The 19,002-nt window shown below is 45.5% G+C and overlaps 1 protein-coding gene across 5 annotated transcripts in view; it reads left to right on the top strand.

The window, feature by feature from the left end:
• The window catches only part of DIAPH1 (diaphanous related formin 1), a 105,625-nt gene extending 86,969 nt beyond the window's left edge, over positions 1-18,656 (top strand). For 2 of the 5 annotated variants that reach the window (XM_040454496.1, XM_040454491.1), the window contains 10 exons: positions 1,507-1,605; positions 5,516-5,610; positions 5,934-6,035; positions 6,265-6,504; positions 6,638-6,767; positions 7,494-7,618; positions 8,215-8,379; positions 8,519-8,654; positions 10,588-10,674; positions 16,705-18,656. In XM_040454496.1, the coding sequence (XP_040310430.1) occupies positions 1,507-1,605; positions 5,516-5,610; positions 5,934-6,035; positions 6,265-6,504; positions 6,638-6,767; positions 7,494-7,618; positions 8,215-8,379; positions 8,519-8,654; positions 10,588-10,674; positions 16,705-16,862 (1,337 nt within the window). In that variant the 3' untranslated portion in view covers positions 16,863-18,656. Of the gene's footprint in view, positions 1-1,506; positions 1,606-5,515; positions 5,611-5,933; positions 6,036-6,264; positions 6,505-6,637; positions 6,768-7,493; positions 7,619-8,214; positions 8,380-8,518; positions 8,655-10,587; positions 10,675-15,079; positions 15,136-16,704 lie in introns of all 5 variants that reach the window. The other 3 variants (XM_040454505.1, XM_040454516.1, XM_040454524.1) reach the window with 2 other exon arrangements.
• Positions 18,657-19,002: the final 346 nt, after the last annotated feature.

Raw genomic sequence — 19,002 nt, forward strand, 5'->3', positions numbered from 1 at the left:
TTTTTGCCATGTAATTTTCTTTTTTGTTTGCTGTCTTTCTTATTTATTTGTACCAGATAGTACTTTTTTGTGGTTTAATGAAAATTCAAACAGTATATGAGGAAGTTATTCACTATAATACACTTTTGTATTCAAGCACCTCATTCCTCTCCTCAGAGCAACTAGCTTTGTCAGTTTCTTGACCCTCCTTGTGGAGATACTCCCATGGAGCTTCCTAAAAAGAGTTGACGCCAGGTTACACCAAAGGACAGAATATTTTACAGTTCTGTCCATCCAGAACAGTTCCCGTTTCCCTGTCTGCTTCCCAGCCCTCCTCAATAGCCAGTGTCACCCATTTCTTAGAGAATGTTACTATCATGCTAACTGCTAAGAGAGTGAGATAATAAAATATTATTTTGTCCATGCTCCAGAAGTTAAAAATGTGGGTGGGATGGGAAAGTATCCACACTTAAAAAGTAATAGAGGGTTGGGGTGCCTCGTTGGCTCAGTCAGTGAAGTGTGCAACTCCTGATCTTGGGATTCTGAGTTTGAGCCCCATGCTGGGTGTAGAGATTACTTAAAAGTAAAATCTTAACAAAAAAAGTAACGGGGTTTAAAAAGATCAAGATGATACACAAGAAATGTCACAAAACATTGAATAATTGTTGAATGAGGTAAGATAACAAATACCATCAAAGCATCAGTTTAATTTAAGAAGGAAAACTTTACAGAATAAAGAAGTATCAAATTCACTGGGGATTCGGAGAGCATAGGCATTTGGGGAAATAAAAATTTTTTTTTTTAATGTTCATTTATTGATTTTGAGAGAGAGAGAGGGGGAAAGCACACATGTATGCACGCAGGAGGGGCAGAGGGGGAGAGAAAGAGAATCTTAAGCAGGCTTCACACTCAGGGCAGAGCCTGACTCAGGTCTCAGTCTCATGAACCGTGAGATCATGACCTGAGCCAAAATCGTTAGATGGTTAACCAACTGAGCCACCCAGGCACCCTGGAAATGAAAATTTTTATAGAGAATTCCTATTCAAGATGGAGCTTGAAGGATAAACAGGATTTTTAATAAGCACAAAGGATAACATGGTGGAAAATTCTAGTAAGAGGTTGGCAAACCACATGCCCATTTGTTTACGTATTATCTCTGCTTTCATGCTATAGTGGTAGAGTTGAACACTGGAGACAGATCATATAGTCTGCAAAGCCTAAAATATTTACCATCTGGTCCTTCAGAGAAAGATCTGCCAGTAAATGATATGATGTAGGTGGGAAAGCATTACTGCTAACAGTTAAAGGAATGTTAAACAGTTAAAGGAACAGGATGTTGACTATAGTTGGTAGGGGGGTCAGTAATAGGAGGGTGGGTGGTTAGAGAGAAGGTTAGCTTTGAAGGAATGCAATAAGAAAACTGTTGCTAATAGGAGGTGAGAAGCCATTCCAGGCTGGTACAGCAGTTCAATAAGGCACGAATGTGGCTTCTCCTTCATCATGCTTTTCTAATCTTTCCCTTACTAGCCAAGAAGGATCAGGAAGGTGGAGAAGAAAAGAAATCTGTGCAAAAGAAAAAAGTAAAAGAGTTAAAGGTGTTGGATTCAAAGACAGCCCAGAATCTCTGTGAGTAACTCTGTGTTCCCAACTATTTGAAATGTGAGGGGGTTCTTCTGAAATCTTAATTTTGGTGGATCCAAGTCCCTTGATTTGTGGAGCTCCTTATGTAGCCAAGCATTGTAAGAACTTCCAGCATCTTGTTTAATTCCTCAGTAGACCTACAGGATTGTTAGCATCTAGTTTTATGGCAAGGAAACAGAGGTTAAGGCTTTTAGGAATTTGCCTAGTCCAGTAGGTAGTTAGAGACAGGTCTGAGATTTGAACTTCAGATTTTTTTATTTCAAAGCCTTTACTATTTACATTGCTTCCACAGAAAATCTACCACAAATATTCTAGCTATTGTGCATTTCCTTCTTTTTAACTTTAAGAACTTCCTTTAAATGCAGCACTGGTTTGATTGCATTTAAATCTAAAATAACTTTGTGGTGTAGAACAAATAATGTAAACCCTGTACTTCTCAAAGTAGGATCAGAAACTTTTCCCCCAAGTTGATCCAGGTAGTACTTATTTGATGATCAGGATGAATGTTTATTTTGTTGTTGTTGTTTGGTTGTGGATCCCTGGTAATGCTGAGTAGTTATAGATTTAAATGTTTGTTCATATAAATATTTGAGGTTCTGCCATGTTGCAGTCTCGATTAGGCACATACTACACACGTGTTTCAGAGATGAAAGGGTATATATTCCATAAAACCCACTCACAGTCTTGCATTGTGGCTGTTGTCCTCATTTTTCCAAATGAGAAGATCAAAGTTTAGATGTTGTGACTTGGCCAAGATCACACAAGTAAATGAATACACATACCTGTAAGTAAAGTCAGTGATAGAATGAAAACAGTACACCTTTCACATCATTCTTTGCTGTGTAGACCTAGATCAATGACAGCAAATATTACTAAATATTATCTGTGGGTAAGTCCTTTTTTGGAAACTAATGTGAGATAATTCCTCTTCCCAAGATGATCTCTGTGACCAGAAAACTAGAATAACTCTTATTTTAGAAAATGATACGACCGTGGAGTAGGACATTGTTATTTCCAGTTGAGTGACACTGATATGGAAAATAGAACTCAGAGAATTGAGATTAGTTTCTGGAAGGATGGTCTAGGAGATATAATTTAGTGATTCAGAAATTACTAAGTGCCTCTTATGTGCTAGGGACACTAAGCTGAGTAAGGTACAGTCCCTGTCCTCAGGAAGCATGCATCTGGTAGAGACAGAAGAGTAAATAATGGTAACAACACAGACTGATGAGTGCTCTGATGGGGGTGTGCTAGGATGTGTATGAGAGCACCGGGAAAGGGGCATCTAAATTAACTGGGGGGAGTACTGGAAGGAGCACATCCTAGATGTCATTCGAGAGGAGGTCCTGCTTAACTGAGCTAAAAGAAGTATTAGTCATGAGTGAAGTGAAGAGTGTGGGCTGCCTTGTTTCCAGCAGAGAGATCTGCATGTGTGAAGGCACAGAAGCACGAGGTAACACTGTGCAGTTGGAAAACTGCAAGTAGTTGAGTACAGCTGAGTAAAGACTATGCAGGTGAGTGGTGGCAGAAGAAGCTTTCAAGAAAGAGAAAGAAGCCAGATCATGAAGAATCCTGACAGGCCTAGGCTAAAAAGTATCTATTTTATCCTGAGAGCTTTGGAATTTATTGAATGGATGTTAATCAGGAAAATGAGTGATATGGTCCTGTGTAATTTGGGGAGAAGCTACTTCAGCAGTGACTTTGAGGCTGGATTGCTGGGGTACAGGAAGACTGTAGGCAGAGAGATGAGTTATGTTCTCGCTTTAAAACTAGATGAGAAGTGATCAGGGCCGGAAACTTAAGTAGTAGTGGAAGTGAGCAGGAAGGCAGAAGATACTAAGAAGATAGAAATACTGGAACTTAGTGATTGGCTGAGGGAATAAAGGAGACGTTTTCTTGGGTTTACATCACTCTAGTGAGAGGGGTACCGTTTACTGAAAAAGGAAAATCCAGCAGGAGCAAATTGTCTTTTTGGGAAGGAGCAGTGGGTAGTGGACATGAATGAGGTGGCAGGGTGGTGGGTGGAAATGAGTACTTTTAGGGTAGAATTTAAGATGCCTGTGGGGACTACTCCAGAAGGATGGGTATGTTAGGCATTTGGGTGTAGAAATCAGGAGGAAGGTTTGGCTGGAAATGGGAATTTAGAAGATAGCACATGAGTCATAGTTGAAGCCATGAGGTTGCTTTGAAGGCCACTGATACTAAAGGGGCAAGTAAATAGTGGGGGCGGGGGGTGGAGAACTGAAAGGAGACTGGAAAGGAGCAGCAAGAAAAATGGTATAAAGTTACAAGAAATGGGAGTAGTGAGGGCCCAAGTCCCAAAAAACAAACAAAACAAAACAAAAACAAACAAAAAAAAGTGGGAGTAGTCAGCAGTGTCAGATGAAGACAAGAGTCCCCTAAAAACAGGACAGGACAGGTCCTCTGGATCTGGTGGAGGAAAGTCAGTAGCCTAAGCAAGAATAATTTTGGTGTAGCATAGAGGTTAAGAACAGAGGCTCTGGAACCCTTTAGTATTTAAATCCTGCTTCCAACAATTACTGGCAGTGTGACCTTGGATTTGAATAGCTTATTAACTTTAAATATTAGGTTTCTATGAAATGAGGCTAATACTACAGACGTTTGGGGATATTATGAATAGGGTGAAATGAGATCATGTATGTAGGTTATGTGTAAGATACCACATCTGACGTTCACAGTCTTGTCATGGACTCTAGGGACAGGAGAATAGATGAGAACTGCGGCAGTGGAAGAGAACAGACTGCTGTGCTGTTAGAATGTTAGACAGTGAGGGAAAGAAGTTGGCAGTTAGGAGTTTCAAGTCAGGGTTTTGGTTTTTTGTTTTTTAGAGGGTAGAAACTGGATTACATGTATGCACCGAAGGAAAAGGTCCTCAGGGCCATGTGTTCTTTTGAGACACAAGAAAAGGATGAGTACATGGGTGTAGTTGCTGATAAGCTGACAGAACTGTTGGCACAAGGCTTCTTCTCTATAATTCCACACAGTCTTTACATAAGCCTTGTCTATTCTGGCTCTCGCTGATGACCTCCAGTGCATAAGAAAATGCTTGGCAAGTAATTTGACCAGTGGCTTCAGTTTTTTTCAGCGAAGAGAAACAATATCTTAAAAATCAGAAGTGGTGGGACAGTTGCGGGAATGAGGATATTTTGGGAGGAGCTTGCAAGAGGGCGCAGTGCTGAGACCCCTGCTATCATTGGTGCCGCTACACACTGATGAACTGTGATCTGCAGAGTCTTTGCCAGTGGTATTCATTAGCCCAGGTGCCAGAAGAGAGCGATGAGAGGTCTGGATTGACCAGAGACTGGAAGGAGAAGGAAACAAAACAGGAAGAGTAGTAATGGAAATGGCAGTAATAGTAGAAACTGAGTGAAACTCTATACTGGAGGGTGGAGGTGAAGTGGAACTTGTACATGCAGAGAAAATGGAATGGTCGGCTCTCCCACCAGAGAGAGTACGTGCATGCGCTCTGATGAGGTTGAGGGGTCACTGTAGAGACTGGTGCTAAAACAGGAAGACAGGATGTGTTTGTTGGGGAATGGGGATATGGCAGTTTAAGAATCAGCAGTTGAAGGCAGTGGCAGCTTTGAGGCTGGAGTCATGGGAGTGGGGAACTAAAAATAGAGTGGGGTGAGTAGCTTGGATGTATAGAGATAGAGAAGATCAAAATCTTCCTGTGTGAGCAAAGGCCAGGAGCCACAGTGTTTGCTGAATGTGTACTTCGAACGGTGTAGCTGGTATATGCCAAAATGTGGGGATTCATGAGAGAGAAAGCTGGGAGGTGGGAACCTTCCACACTGGACTCAAGAACTTGGATTTTAGCTACAGAGGCAGTGGGGAGCTGGTGGAGGTTTTTAATAGTCTCATTTTCTGGCAGCCATCTTTCTGGGTTCATTCCGCATGGCCTATCAAGAGATTAAGAATGTCATCCTGGAGGTGAATGAGTCTGTTCTCACTGAGTCTATGATCCAGGTAAGGAGCAAGGTGGTTCTGCTGGATTGGCTCTTCACATCGCGGTGCACTAGCCTCATCACCTCTCTGGGTAGAGGATGAGGTCCTCTAGCATAATGGTCTAGAGAATGATTTATGGAACGCTGGCTTTGGGTAAGCGTCCGTGTCTCTGGTGGTTAGGTTATTCCTGGTATATTTTTCAAAAGTCCTGCCATCTCACTAGCTACCTCTCCCCCAATCCATGTTTCCTTCTTTGTGGTCCCTGGGCACAGTGGGGGGCTGACAGGAGGCCCAAGTTGTCAGCTCTTCCCCCTCAAACTGAGACAGTCCCTTCTCTCTTTCAGAACCTCATTAAGCAGATGCCAGAGCCAGAGCAGTTAAAAATGCTTTCTGAACTAAAGGATGAATATGATGATCTGGCTGAGTCGGAGCAGTTTGGTGTGGTGGTGAGTGAGGCCTATGGTAGTAAGCTCTTCCCTGACTCCCTTGCTTCTCTGCTCCCCCAGAGTAGCCATGGTACTTGTTCCTTGCCTCTTTTCTATTTTGAACCAATGTTTCTCTCTGCTTGGTATTCTTGAACTCAGAGCCTCCTATAGGAGAGGCTCAAGCCTGTACGTTTTTTCTGACTTTCCCTCTCCCTGCCTGCTGTACCAAACTGCTTGTCTTCCTCACCAGATGGGCACTGTGCCCCGCCTGCGGCCTCGCCTCAACGCCATCCTCTTCAAGCTACAGTTTAGTGAGCAAGTGGAGAATATTAAGCCAGAGATTGTTTCTGTGACTGCCGCGTGTGAGGAGTTACGAAAGAGTGAGAGCTTCTCTAAACTCCTGGAGATTACTTTACTTGTTGGAAACTACATGAATGCTGGCTCCAGGAATGCCGGTGCTTTCGGCTTCAACATCAGCTTCCTGTGTAAGGTAAGCCAAGGGTTTAGAGCAGAGCAACAGAAGGGAAGGCTGCCGGCCTCTGGGGGCCCAGTGTGGCAAAATACTGTTGGTCTCAGGTGATCTTGGGTATGTCAAGACTGACAGTTTCTCCTCTTTCCCCAAGCTTCGAGACACCAAGTCCACAGATCAGAAGATGACACTGTTGCACTTCTTGGCTGAGTTGTGCGAGAATGACCATCCTGATGTCCTCAAGTTTCCAGATGAGCTTGCCCATGTGGAGAAAGCCAGCCGAGGTGGGGCAGGTTGGGGCAAAACTAGAAGGCTATTTCAGGCCCCCAAAATCTCTGCATGGGGACGGAAGTAAGACACGGTCTAGATCTTATCTTAGATAGTTTTCAGTTCTGCCTATTTTAGGTGGGAATGGGAGAGGGTTTAGGCATGATGTCTAAGCCACGGGGAGAGGATTATCAGGCAGAGGGGAGGTCTCCGTGTATAGAAGTGGGAAGCACTCTTTCCTTTCTTAGGGAAATCCCAAATACTAAAAAACAACTGGAAGAAAGGTAGGTGTTTTTAGTCTAGGTCAGCAGTTATTTTTATTCAGAAAGCATGGACTAGATTGTCAAAAATCAGGCCTCATCATCCTGGAACTACACAAAGAAAAAGCAGCATTCGGTAGAAATGGGAACAGATTTCTGCCCTTCCTCTGTATTTCTGTGTATATCTCCTTCCCCTTCAACTGTGTGCCCTACAATAAATGAGACCAAGATCCCAGGGAATTTCATAGGTTCTTGTTAAATGAAACCTATCTTCTCCTTGTGGAGGCTGGAGGTTCAGTTATCACATAATTTATAGTTGAACTGGAAAGATGGAAACTGAAATGTGGGAAACAGCTAGACGAGAGAGCGTGAGAGCCAGGATAACTGGGTACAGCTGTATGGACAGAGCCTGGGCCCCAAAGACTGGAGGCTGAGGGTCTTGAGACTCATCATGAACTCTTTCTGTTTTTGTGTTTCCTTTAGTTTCTGCTGAAAACTTGCAAAAGAACCTAGATCAAATGAAGAAACAGATTTCTGATGTGGAACGTGATGTTCAGAATTTCCCAGCTGCCACAGATGAGAAAGACAAGTTTGTTGAAAAAATGACTATATCCTTTCTTAAAATGAGGGAGTTGCTTCTTAGGAAGGGAAGGAAAATGTCCCATGGGGGAACAGCAGGATAGATCTGGTGATAGACAGTTTTTCCTTCTTGAAAAAAATTCTGTAAACAAAAAAAACCCATGCACATAAACGAAAATTCCTCCCTGACACCTTACCCTTTGCCCCATCTCCAGTACACACACACACACACACACACACACACACACACACGTATTCTCTTCTCCCTCCCCTTACCAAAGGTAACCACTACCACTGAACTTCTGATTTTTACCTCATGAATTTACTTTAACTCAAAACTGTGTTGTATTTCTTTTTGAATATAATATGTCTTAAGCCCAGGTTCCACAGCAATATATGGAGAACAGCCTCTTTTTTAATTGCCACCTCCTTTTTTGTAGGTGGACCATGGTTTATGGCTTGCCATTCCCCTATTTTCGATATTTAGGTTGCTTCTTGGTTTTGCTGTTATAAACAGTGCTATGCTGAACATCCTTGTGCATGCCAGCATGCATCTCTGAGTGTTCCTCGGGGCCAGAGAAGTGGATCTGCTTCTTGGTCTTGGTCCTTTACTTCCTGGCCGCACAGCTTTGTGAAGGACGCACAGGAACAGTATAACAAGTTGCGGATGATGCATTGTAATATGGAGACCCTCTATAAGGAGCTGGGAGAGTACTTCCTCTTTGACCCCAAGAAGGTGTCTGTGGAAGAATTCTTCATGGATCTGCACAACTTTAAGAATATGTTTGTGGTGAGCAAGGGCTATCTGCGGACTGAATCTTTTGTGGACATTTCTCACTTTCCACATTGGTTGGCTTCACATTGGTTAGTGTTGGGTGGGCATATGTGTAAGTGCATACATGCCCACGTGTTGTTGTTTTCCTCCACAGCAAGCAGTCAAGGAAAACCAGAAGCGGCGGGAGACAGAGGAAAAGATGCGGCGAGCGAAACTAGCCAAGGAGAAGGCAGAGAAGGAGCGGCTGGAGAAGCAGCAGAAGAGAGAGCAACTCATAGATATGAATGCAGGTAAGAAGTGGAGGAGAAGGGCTAATGGGTTGAAACAGGAACATTTGCAGGATTTCTCTGCCTGGAATGTAGAGGCCAGAGAGAACAGCTCATGTCTGAGCTCAGCTCCTGGCAAAAGATTGTTGGCAGTCTTCTACCTCCAAGAGCCTGATGCTGGACTTTCACCTCAGCTCCCCTGCATGCGCAATCCAGTTCTCCGAGCTCAAACCCTTCTCTCTCCTTTGCCAGTTTTCCCGCATTAGGTCTCATCTCCCTAGTGATCTAGGACTGCTGTAACACGTATTGTTCTGCCTGTCCGAATGTTCCGCTGGCCTGTTCTTTGTATCCTCTACTAAATCTTCTGTTCTTTTCCCCAGAATGTTTTCCCGGACCCACTCCCATCTCTTACTGGTGGCTTGCCCTCCCTTTGTGCTTATTTTCACTAAGGGCTGTGTCCTCAGTACTTCAGCAGAGTTGTCCACACTGTGCACACATAACTGCGTGTACCTATCAGATTATAAAGGGATTGCACTTGTGGAGAGGGGGCATGGAAGCTGGCCACTCTCTGTTTTCGTTAGCAGAATCTGTTTCACTACCAGAAGCATGTCTTTGTTGAAACATATGGCCTTAATTACTGGCCTTCTGTTTCCGGTCTCTGCTGCCTTCCTGCTGCTTATGCCCTGCCCCCACCTCTGTCAGCTCCTTCTGTGAGGAGAACTGTAGTATACATTGTGCACAGAATTTAGCTGATGCCACCCTTCTTGAACCTGAGGCACCACTAGCCATCTAAGTAAAGGGGTTCTTAGGGCCTCCAAGTCTGGCAAGAATCAAGTGCTTTGCTGAGCACAAGAGACCAGAGCTGCTCTAGCACCTCTTTCTCCCAAGGACTTTTCTTTGGCAGCTCCTGTTGTGATGAGGCCCCGGACCTTAAGGAGCAGAACAGCCTACACTTTTTTCTTTTCTTCCTATTTTTCTGGGAAGCATTTCCACAGTCCTTCCTATAGTTATATATATAAGCCACAACATTTTGTTCTGCAAATGCTGTTAAAGCCCACGCCAAGTATCTTTCACTTTCCCCCTTTCTCCCTTGGCGGCCAGGGTTTGTCCCTAGATGTAGGGAAAGGTGGAGTCCAGCTGACATGCAGGATGAAAGCTGCACCTACTCACCTGGCTGTGCAGCAAGACCTGGCCCTGGCCCGGGTCCCCAAGGCAATGCAGGAGGTTGGAAATGTAGGTCACCTGCACTGGTGATGTTCAGCCAGCAGGTGGCGGAGGGAGCAGTGAGCCCAGCCTTGTAGCTAACAAGCCCGCAGGCTCCTTGGGATTTCAGTTTCAGATTTCACCACCCTGAGCTGTTGCCATAGAAACAGAGCCTGGCTGGAACCAGAATTCGACATTAACTCTTTACATTCCAGCCAGGATGCTCTACTTACATGCTGAGCTGGTTCTGGAAGATGCAGCCACAGGGGTCAGTACTTACTAGAAATTCAGTCTTGATCAGGGGTTTCTCCTTTTTCCTCAGCCCTGCTCTGAAACTGGAACCAGGCTCTCCCTGACATGTTTATGTGAACTGGAGTGAAACACTTTAGGATAAAGAGCGAGTGATAACATTCCATATTAATTTCATAATCCCAGTCTGTGTGCTTATTCTGGAATTAGTCTTGGGCATTTCTGCAATTCTCTGTGCTAGTCCTGGTTGGGATAGGAAGGAGGGTACTGCCAGGAAATACCCCAAGGTCTGCAGTGGTTAATAGGCAGCCAAACCTTTTCTTTTAACCATTTTCAAACAGATGCAAGTAAACATGGGCTGTGGGGTTGGGCCCTCTGTCTGCTCTCAGCCCTTAGCCACTGTGGGTGACAGGAAGCCAGTCAACAGTCCATACATTATGTGTGGGGTCAATGCTGCATGCTGCTCAGGCTGAAAAGCATACATCTCCATCTTTGTTCATGACAGAGGGCGATGAGACAGGTGTGATGGACAGTCTTCTGGAAGCTCTGCAGTCAGGCGCAGCATTCCGACGGAAGAGAGGACCCCGTCAGGGTAAGTGAGCAGGGGAAGCCCAGCCTGGGCCTGGAAGGGGTGAGGCTGTTTGTCTTGGGCTGAAGAACGGGTAAAGATGCTCTGACAGTTTAGAAACTTCTTCACAGTAGGCCCTGCATCAAGAGTGGGTTGTCGAGGCCTCTTCCTCCCATATTAGAAAGCACTGACCTGAAGAACTAGGTCTCGTGGGACTGAAAGTGTACATTTGATGTAGGAAATACAAAGAAAAGTTAAGAGTCCTTACTCCACAAGCAGAAAAGACAGAGAAGGTTAGGCATCATTATCCTCACATGTAATAATAAAGAGCAGCAATCCATTGGAAGAACTGTCTCTGACAACTGCCTTTCCTTGGGTGAGTTAGCTTCCACTGCCTTTGTGTTCCCTATTTACTCCCCCACAACCCTCAGAAGATACAAGTGGATTAAGTTGAACCAGAGCCTCTAAGAAGAATTGCGAGGATAGGAGGACAGATGATCCAGGCATTCGTATGGGGGAAGGATCGGTAGATAAGTTTCCTTGGAGGGAAGCGCACAGTGGCTAAGAGACTAGTCCACGAGAAGGTAGAGCCAACACTGTCCCTCATGCAGGGCTGACTTGCACCATTGGGTCTGTCGAAGGCCCTTTGGGACTAGGAGTGATGGTTTTTTTCCTAGGTTGAGGGTGGGAATAACAGAAAAGGCAGTCATCAAGGGTTTCTATTTTTGAGAGAGTTAAAGATGTGTTCCCTATTCCCTGGCTGGTATATTCTGTAGGTCTGTTTGAAAGCGCTTTAAGGTTATCGTAAGGAGGAGGTGTGCAGCTTGCTTTGGCCAGCGCTTAGCTGTTAACACAGAGGTATCTGTAGGGCTTAAAGTACCTATCATAGCCTGGAAAGGGGACCCTGGGATGAAGGGTATAGAGCATGCTAGCTGCCATAAACTTAGTGTCCTGGCCCAAAGGTTGCTGCCTATTTTTGCCCATACTCTGAATTCCCAAAGGGAAATTCCCTTCTGAGGGCTCTTCTGTACAACCTCTGAACCTTCCCTAAATAGGAGAATCCCTCATTTACAAGTCTTGGCATCCTTTGAGAAGAGGTTCTCTAGTGCAAGAATAGGTGATTATGATGGACTTAGAACTTCCTGGGTACGTTTAGTCTTACAGATCAGTGTTTGAGTAGAGAGTGCAGCTGGTAGTATTTATTTTGTTTAGTTTTTACAGGTTCTTGTGACATTGTTCTCTACTCACCATATAAGGTGATGTGGCCTTACATGAGGTATTTCTAGCCAAAAGAAAGTACATTGCATCTCACTGTTGACTCTCTCAGCTAAATGCCAACCTGCATCAGATTTTTGGTGGGGAATTCCCTTTTTAAGCCTCTTCCTCTGAAACTATACTAGAATGCCAGATGCTTCCTGTACACAGGCAGCCAGACATCAATGTCTTCCCTCTGTGGGGGAGGCCCCATTCTCTACTTCTTCCCAAGTAGGAAACCAGGACTCACAGGCAGAGGAAGCAGGGATTTTATTGGAACATAACCTTTCAGCAGAGGATCCAAATTAGTCAAAATGCTATTTTCCCAGGGTAAGAAGGAATAGGAGAATGATTCTAGGAGATAGTGCAGCAGAGAACTACATGATTTTTAAATTGGTTCCATCCTGTAACCTAATCTTCCTGGGCTCTGGGTGTCTAGGAGAATCTCTTAGGGGAGACACTTTGACTTACTCTGGTATCCTGCTTAGACAGTGCATTCATGTCCTCTAAAGTGATCTGGCCTCACACTAGCTGTAAAGGTTCTATCACAGTAGAGTGTGACCAGCATCAGACTAGGTAGAAATCAAAAGACCCAGAGTCAAGTAACTCTGATGCTATGTACCTTGGACAATTGTAGGCGATTCTGTTTCTTCTTGAGCTGGACTAAAATGGTCTCTTGGGTCCTTTCCAGCTTTAAAAATCCTGTTGTCATGGGACAAAAGAATAAGAGAAGACATAAAAGAGGCTGGACTCAGAAGGCCCCGTTCTCAAACTATAAAATAGGCCCTGGTGGCTACAGGTTTCCTTCAGTGGCTCCTGCACTTAGCTGGTCCATTCCTTGCTTGGCCTCCTCTATCCCTTGTGATCAATTGCTTTGAGCCAAAAAACTGAAGCCCTGTCAAGCAGATCTGCCTCACAGGCCTCCTCAGTCCCAGCTGTCCCAGCCTCAAAGACCCTGGCCTTTTCCTTAGTATTTAAAGGAATGTTTTAAAAAAAAAAAATCTTCCCGTCTCTGGAGACCCGAGGGAGTGTATACTGAGTACAAAGTATACAAAGAACCATTGAGTTAGAAAAGGAGAGTTACTATCAGGGCCGGTTCATTAAAAGTGACATGTAAACTGCTGTGATCTACAGGGTGTGGGAGAACAATGGTTTGAGTGTCAAAGGGAAGAATCCATGTGATTGTATTACAGCTACTATTTCAGGCTGACGATTGAGTCAGCGTGTGGTTTTAATGACTCAACTTTATCTCCATGTCTGAATTGTGGCCTCTTATATACAGGCCATCTGCCCACTGGGATAAAAATCAAGGAAGAAATTCATCTTTCTTTTCCTTTCCTTCCCTCTAAGCTCCACCTACACTAATAGAACCTTAGAGTCAGGAGAGCCTCTAAAGACCTTAGTGATTAGCATCTGACCTCCTCATAGATGAAAATAATTAAGACCCAGATAAGCTCTTCCTCTCCCAGATCTGAAGAGCTAGAGCTAGAACTGTAGCCCCCTTTTGTGATTCCAAGTCCAGGGCTATTTCCACTAAGCCTACTTGATGGACCAGAGAGGACAGTGACCCCTCTGTGTAGGCCGGAGTATTCTTTCATACCTTCTGGCAGAGAGCACTGGACACGGTACCGTTGCTTCAGGGAGTTTTCTGATGTCTATCTGTCTATAGAAGGTTAAGAGTATTTCCTACATGACCACTTATTCTCCCTCTGCTTTTGTAAAAATAGGACAGGTATTATAATTAGGCAAGTTTTAGACAGTAATGAGTTCTTTTAGGACAGTAATGACTGTCTCATCTGTTCTAGTTTCCTCTCCCCCAAGGAAGCTTATTAACAAGAACACTTCCTCTTCAGTAGCAGTTTCTAGCCTGCATTTTATAAATGTAAATGTCTTTTTTCCAAATCATTGACCTTTTTCTAGTTATAATATGCTTGGTGGATTTTGCTGATGTTTTTATCTTAGCCCACCTGAACTTCTAGGAATCTGTCTTCAGAGACCTTTGACCCAAGTCTCAACATTGTTCCCTTTTCTCCACAGGCTGTGAGACTATTCTATTTTGAGTTAATAATCCTCCTTGATCGAATATAGTCAAATTATGTATCTGCTTCTATGGCTACTTGTCAATAGTCTCAAGTACTCAAGGTAGGGAAAGGAGGGGAAAGCTCACTTTTTCTTAATTGTTCAAACTGTTGAGTATAATTGTGGCCCCGAAGACAGAGTGGAAGCCAGAATTCTTGAGTTCTGTTGATTCTCTTTCCAGTTCCAATAAGAGCTTTCTCATTTCTGAGAAAGGCCACATCTTAGGCCACATCCCTGTGTACTTACTTTCTAGGCTTAAAAGGGAAGTTTTGGGGGCACCTGGGTGGCTCAGTTGGTTAAGTGTCATACTTCAACTCAAGTCATGATCTCACGGTCCATGAGTTTGGGCCCCATGTCGGGCTCTGTGCTAACAGCTCAGCCTGGAGCCTGCTTCGGATTCTGTCTCCCTCTCTGCCCCTCACCCGCTCATGTGCGCGCTCTCTCTCTCAAAAACAAACACTAAAAAAAAACATTTTTTAAGGGAAGCTTTGGTCTTCCCCCCACCTACCATCCACTCTTAGTTTTTGTGAAACCTGTAAAGCATCAGAATCTTTTGGAATCTAGAAAACCTAGAAACACTGCTTGATTAGGTACAACTGGTATCAACTTAGTTTAGAGGAAGAAACCAGACTTTTCCCATGTTGCCCAGGACAGGTCTCCCTGAAGACCCAGTATTCTTTTCCCTCTGGGGTCTGGAGTCAAATTATTTCAACACAAATGCATTTCTTTAGTCACACACAAATAGTTGGCAATATTTTCTCAACTGCTAGAGGATAAATACACAGGCACACTTGAGTGACATCAAGCCATTGCCTTTCTGGACATGAGAAGTAGGGTCCTAGAGAAGGGAGTAAATTTAGAGAAGAGCAGAAACTAAGTGGGGCTGAGGCTAAGAAGATCTAAGCACATACATGTAGACTTCCCTAGTCACACTGTCCCCACCCCAGTCACTGAGGCGGTAGCACATGTTTATAGTCAAAGTAGTGGCCTGTGTGGAACACCTGGAGTATAGGTCACATACCTTCCACCTGGAACCAGAGGGTGAGCCCTTGTGCCTCTCAGTCAGGGCCTTCACTCTTCTTTCTCCTCTTGTTAGACAGTCCATTGTGCCCCTGGCAGGAGGAGTTGGAGGAGGAGGAGACCTATACACTGGTAACCTGTGGGCATGCAGTGTGCTCCTTGACTTAGGGGTGGCCTCTGTTGTGTGAACACAGCAGTGCTGGCTCTCTAGTGAAAGGGTGGGCCTTCCCCGTTTGGCTTCTGTGCTGCCTAAAGCTTTTTGCTGGTCCAAACAAGGCAAAGGTGTTATGGGCGCTTTGTTCACTGCTTCCTCTGGACCTCTTCATTCCTGCGCCTGTCCCAGAGCTGCCCCCATCATTTAGCAAGCTGTTCTTGCTTCTGTAAGGCTGAAGTACTGCTTTCTCCACTCATCTTTCCCATGACCCAGCAAAAGCTGGGTTTTTTTAGATATAAATCAAATGCTTAGAATTCACCCTTTTAAAGTCTACAATCCAGTGGTTTCAGTATATTTTTAAGTTTGTGTAACCACTAATTCCAAAACATTTTTACCTCCCCAGAAAGAACCCCCATCCCCACTGGCAGTCATTCCCCCAGCCCCTGGCAATCGTGAATCTACTTTCTGTCTCTCTGGATGTACCCATTCTAGACATTTCATAGAAATGGAATCATAGCACGTTTAGCCTTTGTGTCTGGCTTCTTTGACCCAGGCAGGCAGCTCTTTGTGTACATTTGGTCTTTCTGTGCTGTTTTGTAGGGCATGGGAAGAAGCAGAGAACATGAGATGGGCATGGTCCCAAGGAACTGCCTTTGTGTTGAATGAAGATACTGGGGCCATAAATCTGCATTCCATAAATTGTGACAGTCTTAGGGATGGCTCCCAGCAGTGAGAACAGAAACTCATGGCTTAATTGGATCTTCTCTTTCTAAGATTACAACTGGAGTGTCACCATCCCTTAACACATTGGAATGAGATTTCTTTGTAGGGGCCTGTCCTCACCATTCTTGACTGCAGCTCTGCCTTTGCTGACATACCTTTCATTACCCACTCACCCCCACCCCGACATACATACCTTGTAGGGCCCTTGGCATTTGTCTCCCAGCTGCTACTCCTGAAGAGGTGGGGAAGAGCTGGGCATGTGGGCATGGGGAGAGGGAAGGGGGGTAGGGGTACACATGGGAGTGTGACGTGCACTTGACGTCAGCGCGTGGCTGTTGCTCCACTTTGCAGGAGTTGCCCCCAGCAGCCTACTGAAGGCTGGACAGGCCTCCCCGGGTCTGACTTGAAATGGTTTTGACCTAGGAGATTCCTGAAAACAGCCAAGAAAACAAAACTACTACTCTTTACTAAGCCTGAGTCTATTTAATTCCAACAACTCTATGATGAGAAAACAGATTTTGGGCACTTCATTCCTCTTTAGGTTTTACCTAACAAGCCTGAATCACATTTTTTCTGTCTAGCTATATTCAAACCTGTGTACAGTTTTCACACAGGAAAGCCTGCACCACATGCTCTCTGCACCTAGGAAGTATATTCCACATGTGGTTAGGTCTCTGCCTCTCTTTCTTTCAAAGAAGGGCCTTCTGAACCAGACCGTGCAGCCACATTTGCATGGCTTTGGGCGGAATGTCTGCTACAGAGTTTGAAAGGGATTAGAAATTGGGCCTTCTGTGGACAAGATCTCTCATGTCTTTTCTTTGCAGCCAACAGGAAGGCTGGGTGTGCAGTCACATCTCTCCTAGCCTCGGAGCTGACCAAGGATGATGCCATGACTACTGTTCCTCCTAAGGTCGCCAAGAACAATGAGGGAGTCCCCACAATCCTTGAAGAACCCAAGGAGCTGGTTGGCCGTGCAAGCTAAGCTGGGTCTTGTGGCCTCAGCAGCTTCCTTAGTGGAGCCCCAGACTGTCTTGCCCTGCAGCATGTGCCTAAAGGGTCACGGAAATATTCCTCTGGGGTGGCTGCTCCCACTACCTTGACCCTGTCTTACTCTCTGGCCTGCTGCTCTCTGTACATCACACACAGCTTCAGCTGCCTGGAGGCCAGTAGGAAAAGGCAGTGTGGGGAGGCCTGAGCCCAGCCCGCCCTGGCTGTTGTATTACCAAAGCAGGCTCCGTGTTTGCTGCCTTAACCCCAGCGGTCTTCTGTCACTCTGAGGCCTTGTCTCAGACCAGGCCCCACCTGCTTTCTCAACCCCTGCCTTTCCAGTAGGCTTTCACTTTGGTCAATCTTGCTGGGTTCGTGCTTTTCTTTTGTGGTTTCTCTAGCCCTGAGAACAGCATGGGGCTTGTGAACCTTTAGGCTGTATCCCTCCTTTCATCGCTGTCACCGCTGCTCTGCTCTTCCCTCTCCCGGTTACTGTTATTTATTACTAGTGGTGTGACACTGGGAGCCGTGCCCAGAGAAGTGGGGAGGCAAACCCCACCCTCCCCAAACCTTCCTGGGAAGGGCCTCCCAAAACAAAAAGGACCTGGACCACTTGATCTGTTCCACGATGGCCTAGGCCAGGGCCTGTGGGCAGGCAGGATATAGAGACATTGTGGGACCTGTCCCCAGCCTGCTGCCATGTTTTATGACCCTGCCTCTGTGAACCTTCTATACCTGCCCCAGGCTACTGAGCCATGGTCTCTCCTCACATCTTCCCCGGAGCTTTGGTGCATCTCCTCTGGAGTATGGACTTTATTGTGACCATCCCAACACCTCACCCTCTGTCTCCAAGGAAATGGGAGGTGGAGCCTCCTGGCTGAGAAATTGTTTTGCAAATGGATCTATTTTTATATGAGATTTTTTTTTTAAGAGAATAACTATCCCTTCCCCCTTTCCCCTCCATAATGTAAGAGACTTTGATGGCAGGTCCTGGTGCCCCTGGGGTTTCTCCCCACAGGCCTCAGTCCTGAACAACACCCTGGACCTCCACCTCCACCCTAAAGCCTTTTGGGCCCTTGAAGTCCAGTGCAGATTCTCTCTCCCATCATCTAGTTCTGGGGCAGGAGGAGCTCTTCTCTGGTAGAGGTGGACCAGGCCTCAGTGGTGGGAGCTCTGAGACCACAGAGTTTTTAATAAAAATTTAATATATTTATCAAGCCAAATGTGCAAATGCTAACTGGACACTGGGCAAGTGAGTAGTGTTGCCACACAGCGTCCCCCTGCTCCCTTATGAACAGTGGGCAGGCCAGGCTGTTCAGAGGCCCTGGCTCCAGGAAGCTCAGATTCTCTGGCTCAGGGTGACACTTTGCCCTCCTTTGCTTTTAGCTTCCACCCCCAGGTAGGAGAGAGAATGACACTGCTCAGGCTTGACCCAGAATTAAAGTTGTTGGAGCAAAGGGGGGAACGCAGGAGACCTGAGGCTTCCTGCAGGGAGGCCTTCAGGCCAGGAACAAAGGTTCCGTTTGCTACAGCTGTCTGTGTGTGAAGGGGCAACAGCATCTCCTTTGAGTGGGGGGGAGGCTGCTCCCCTGGGTCCCCTCCTCTTCCCTGCTGACATCTGGGGCTTTGACCCTTTCTTTTTTAATCTACTTTTGCTAAGATGCATTTAATAAAAAATTTAAAAAGACAAAATGCAAACCTGTTTCCCTTGCCTCTTGGGCTTCTGGGATGTCATCACCTCCAGTTTGTTGGGTTTGTTTCCAACTGTTAATAAAGCATTGAAACAGTACTACCTTACCTCCTCCTTTGTGACTTTAAGCTATTTTCCAAATCCCTGGTTGATCTGACATTGTCAAAAAGCTTAAGGTGCCTAACGTGCCAGACAGACACCATGCTTAGGCTTCTGCCCTTACATTTGCATCTTACAAAGGAATAGAGCCCCAGTTCTGTTTTGGCAGCCTGGTGGTTTGGAACCCTTTTCTTGAACTCAGTTCTAGTTCCCCACCTCCTAGCACCCCCACATGTCAAGAACTACTAGGTCCTGGCAGTACCTGTGTCTCTTTTGCTGAGGGAAGATTCTCCCATCTCCCCTCTTCATGTCTCCCTGCCCCCCCCCCCTTGGTGGCCACAGACCA

This window comes from Herpailurus yagouaroundi, unplaced genomic scaffold (genome assembly GCF_014898765.1).
Source record: "Herpailurus yagouaroundi ecotype Mexico unplaced genomic scaffold, PumYag 29, whole genome shotgun sequence".
Classification (NCBI taxonomy): Eukaryota; Metazoa; Chordata; class Mammalia; order Carnivora; family Felidae; genus Herpailurus; species Herpailurus yagouaroundi.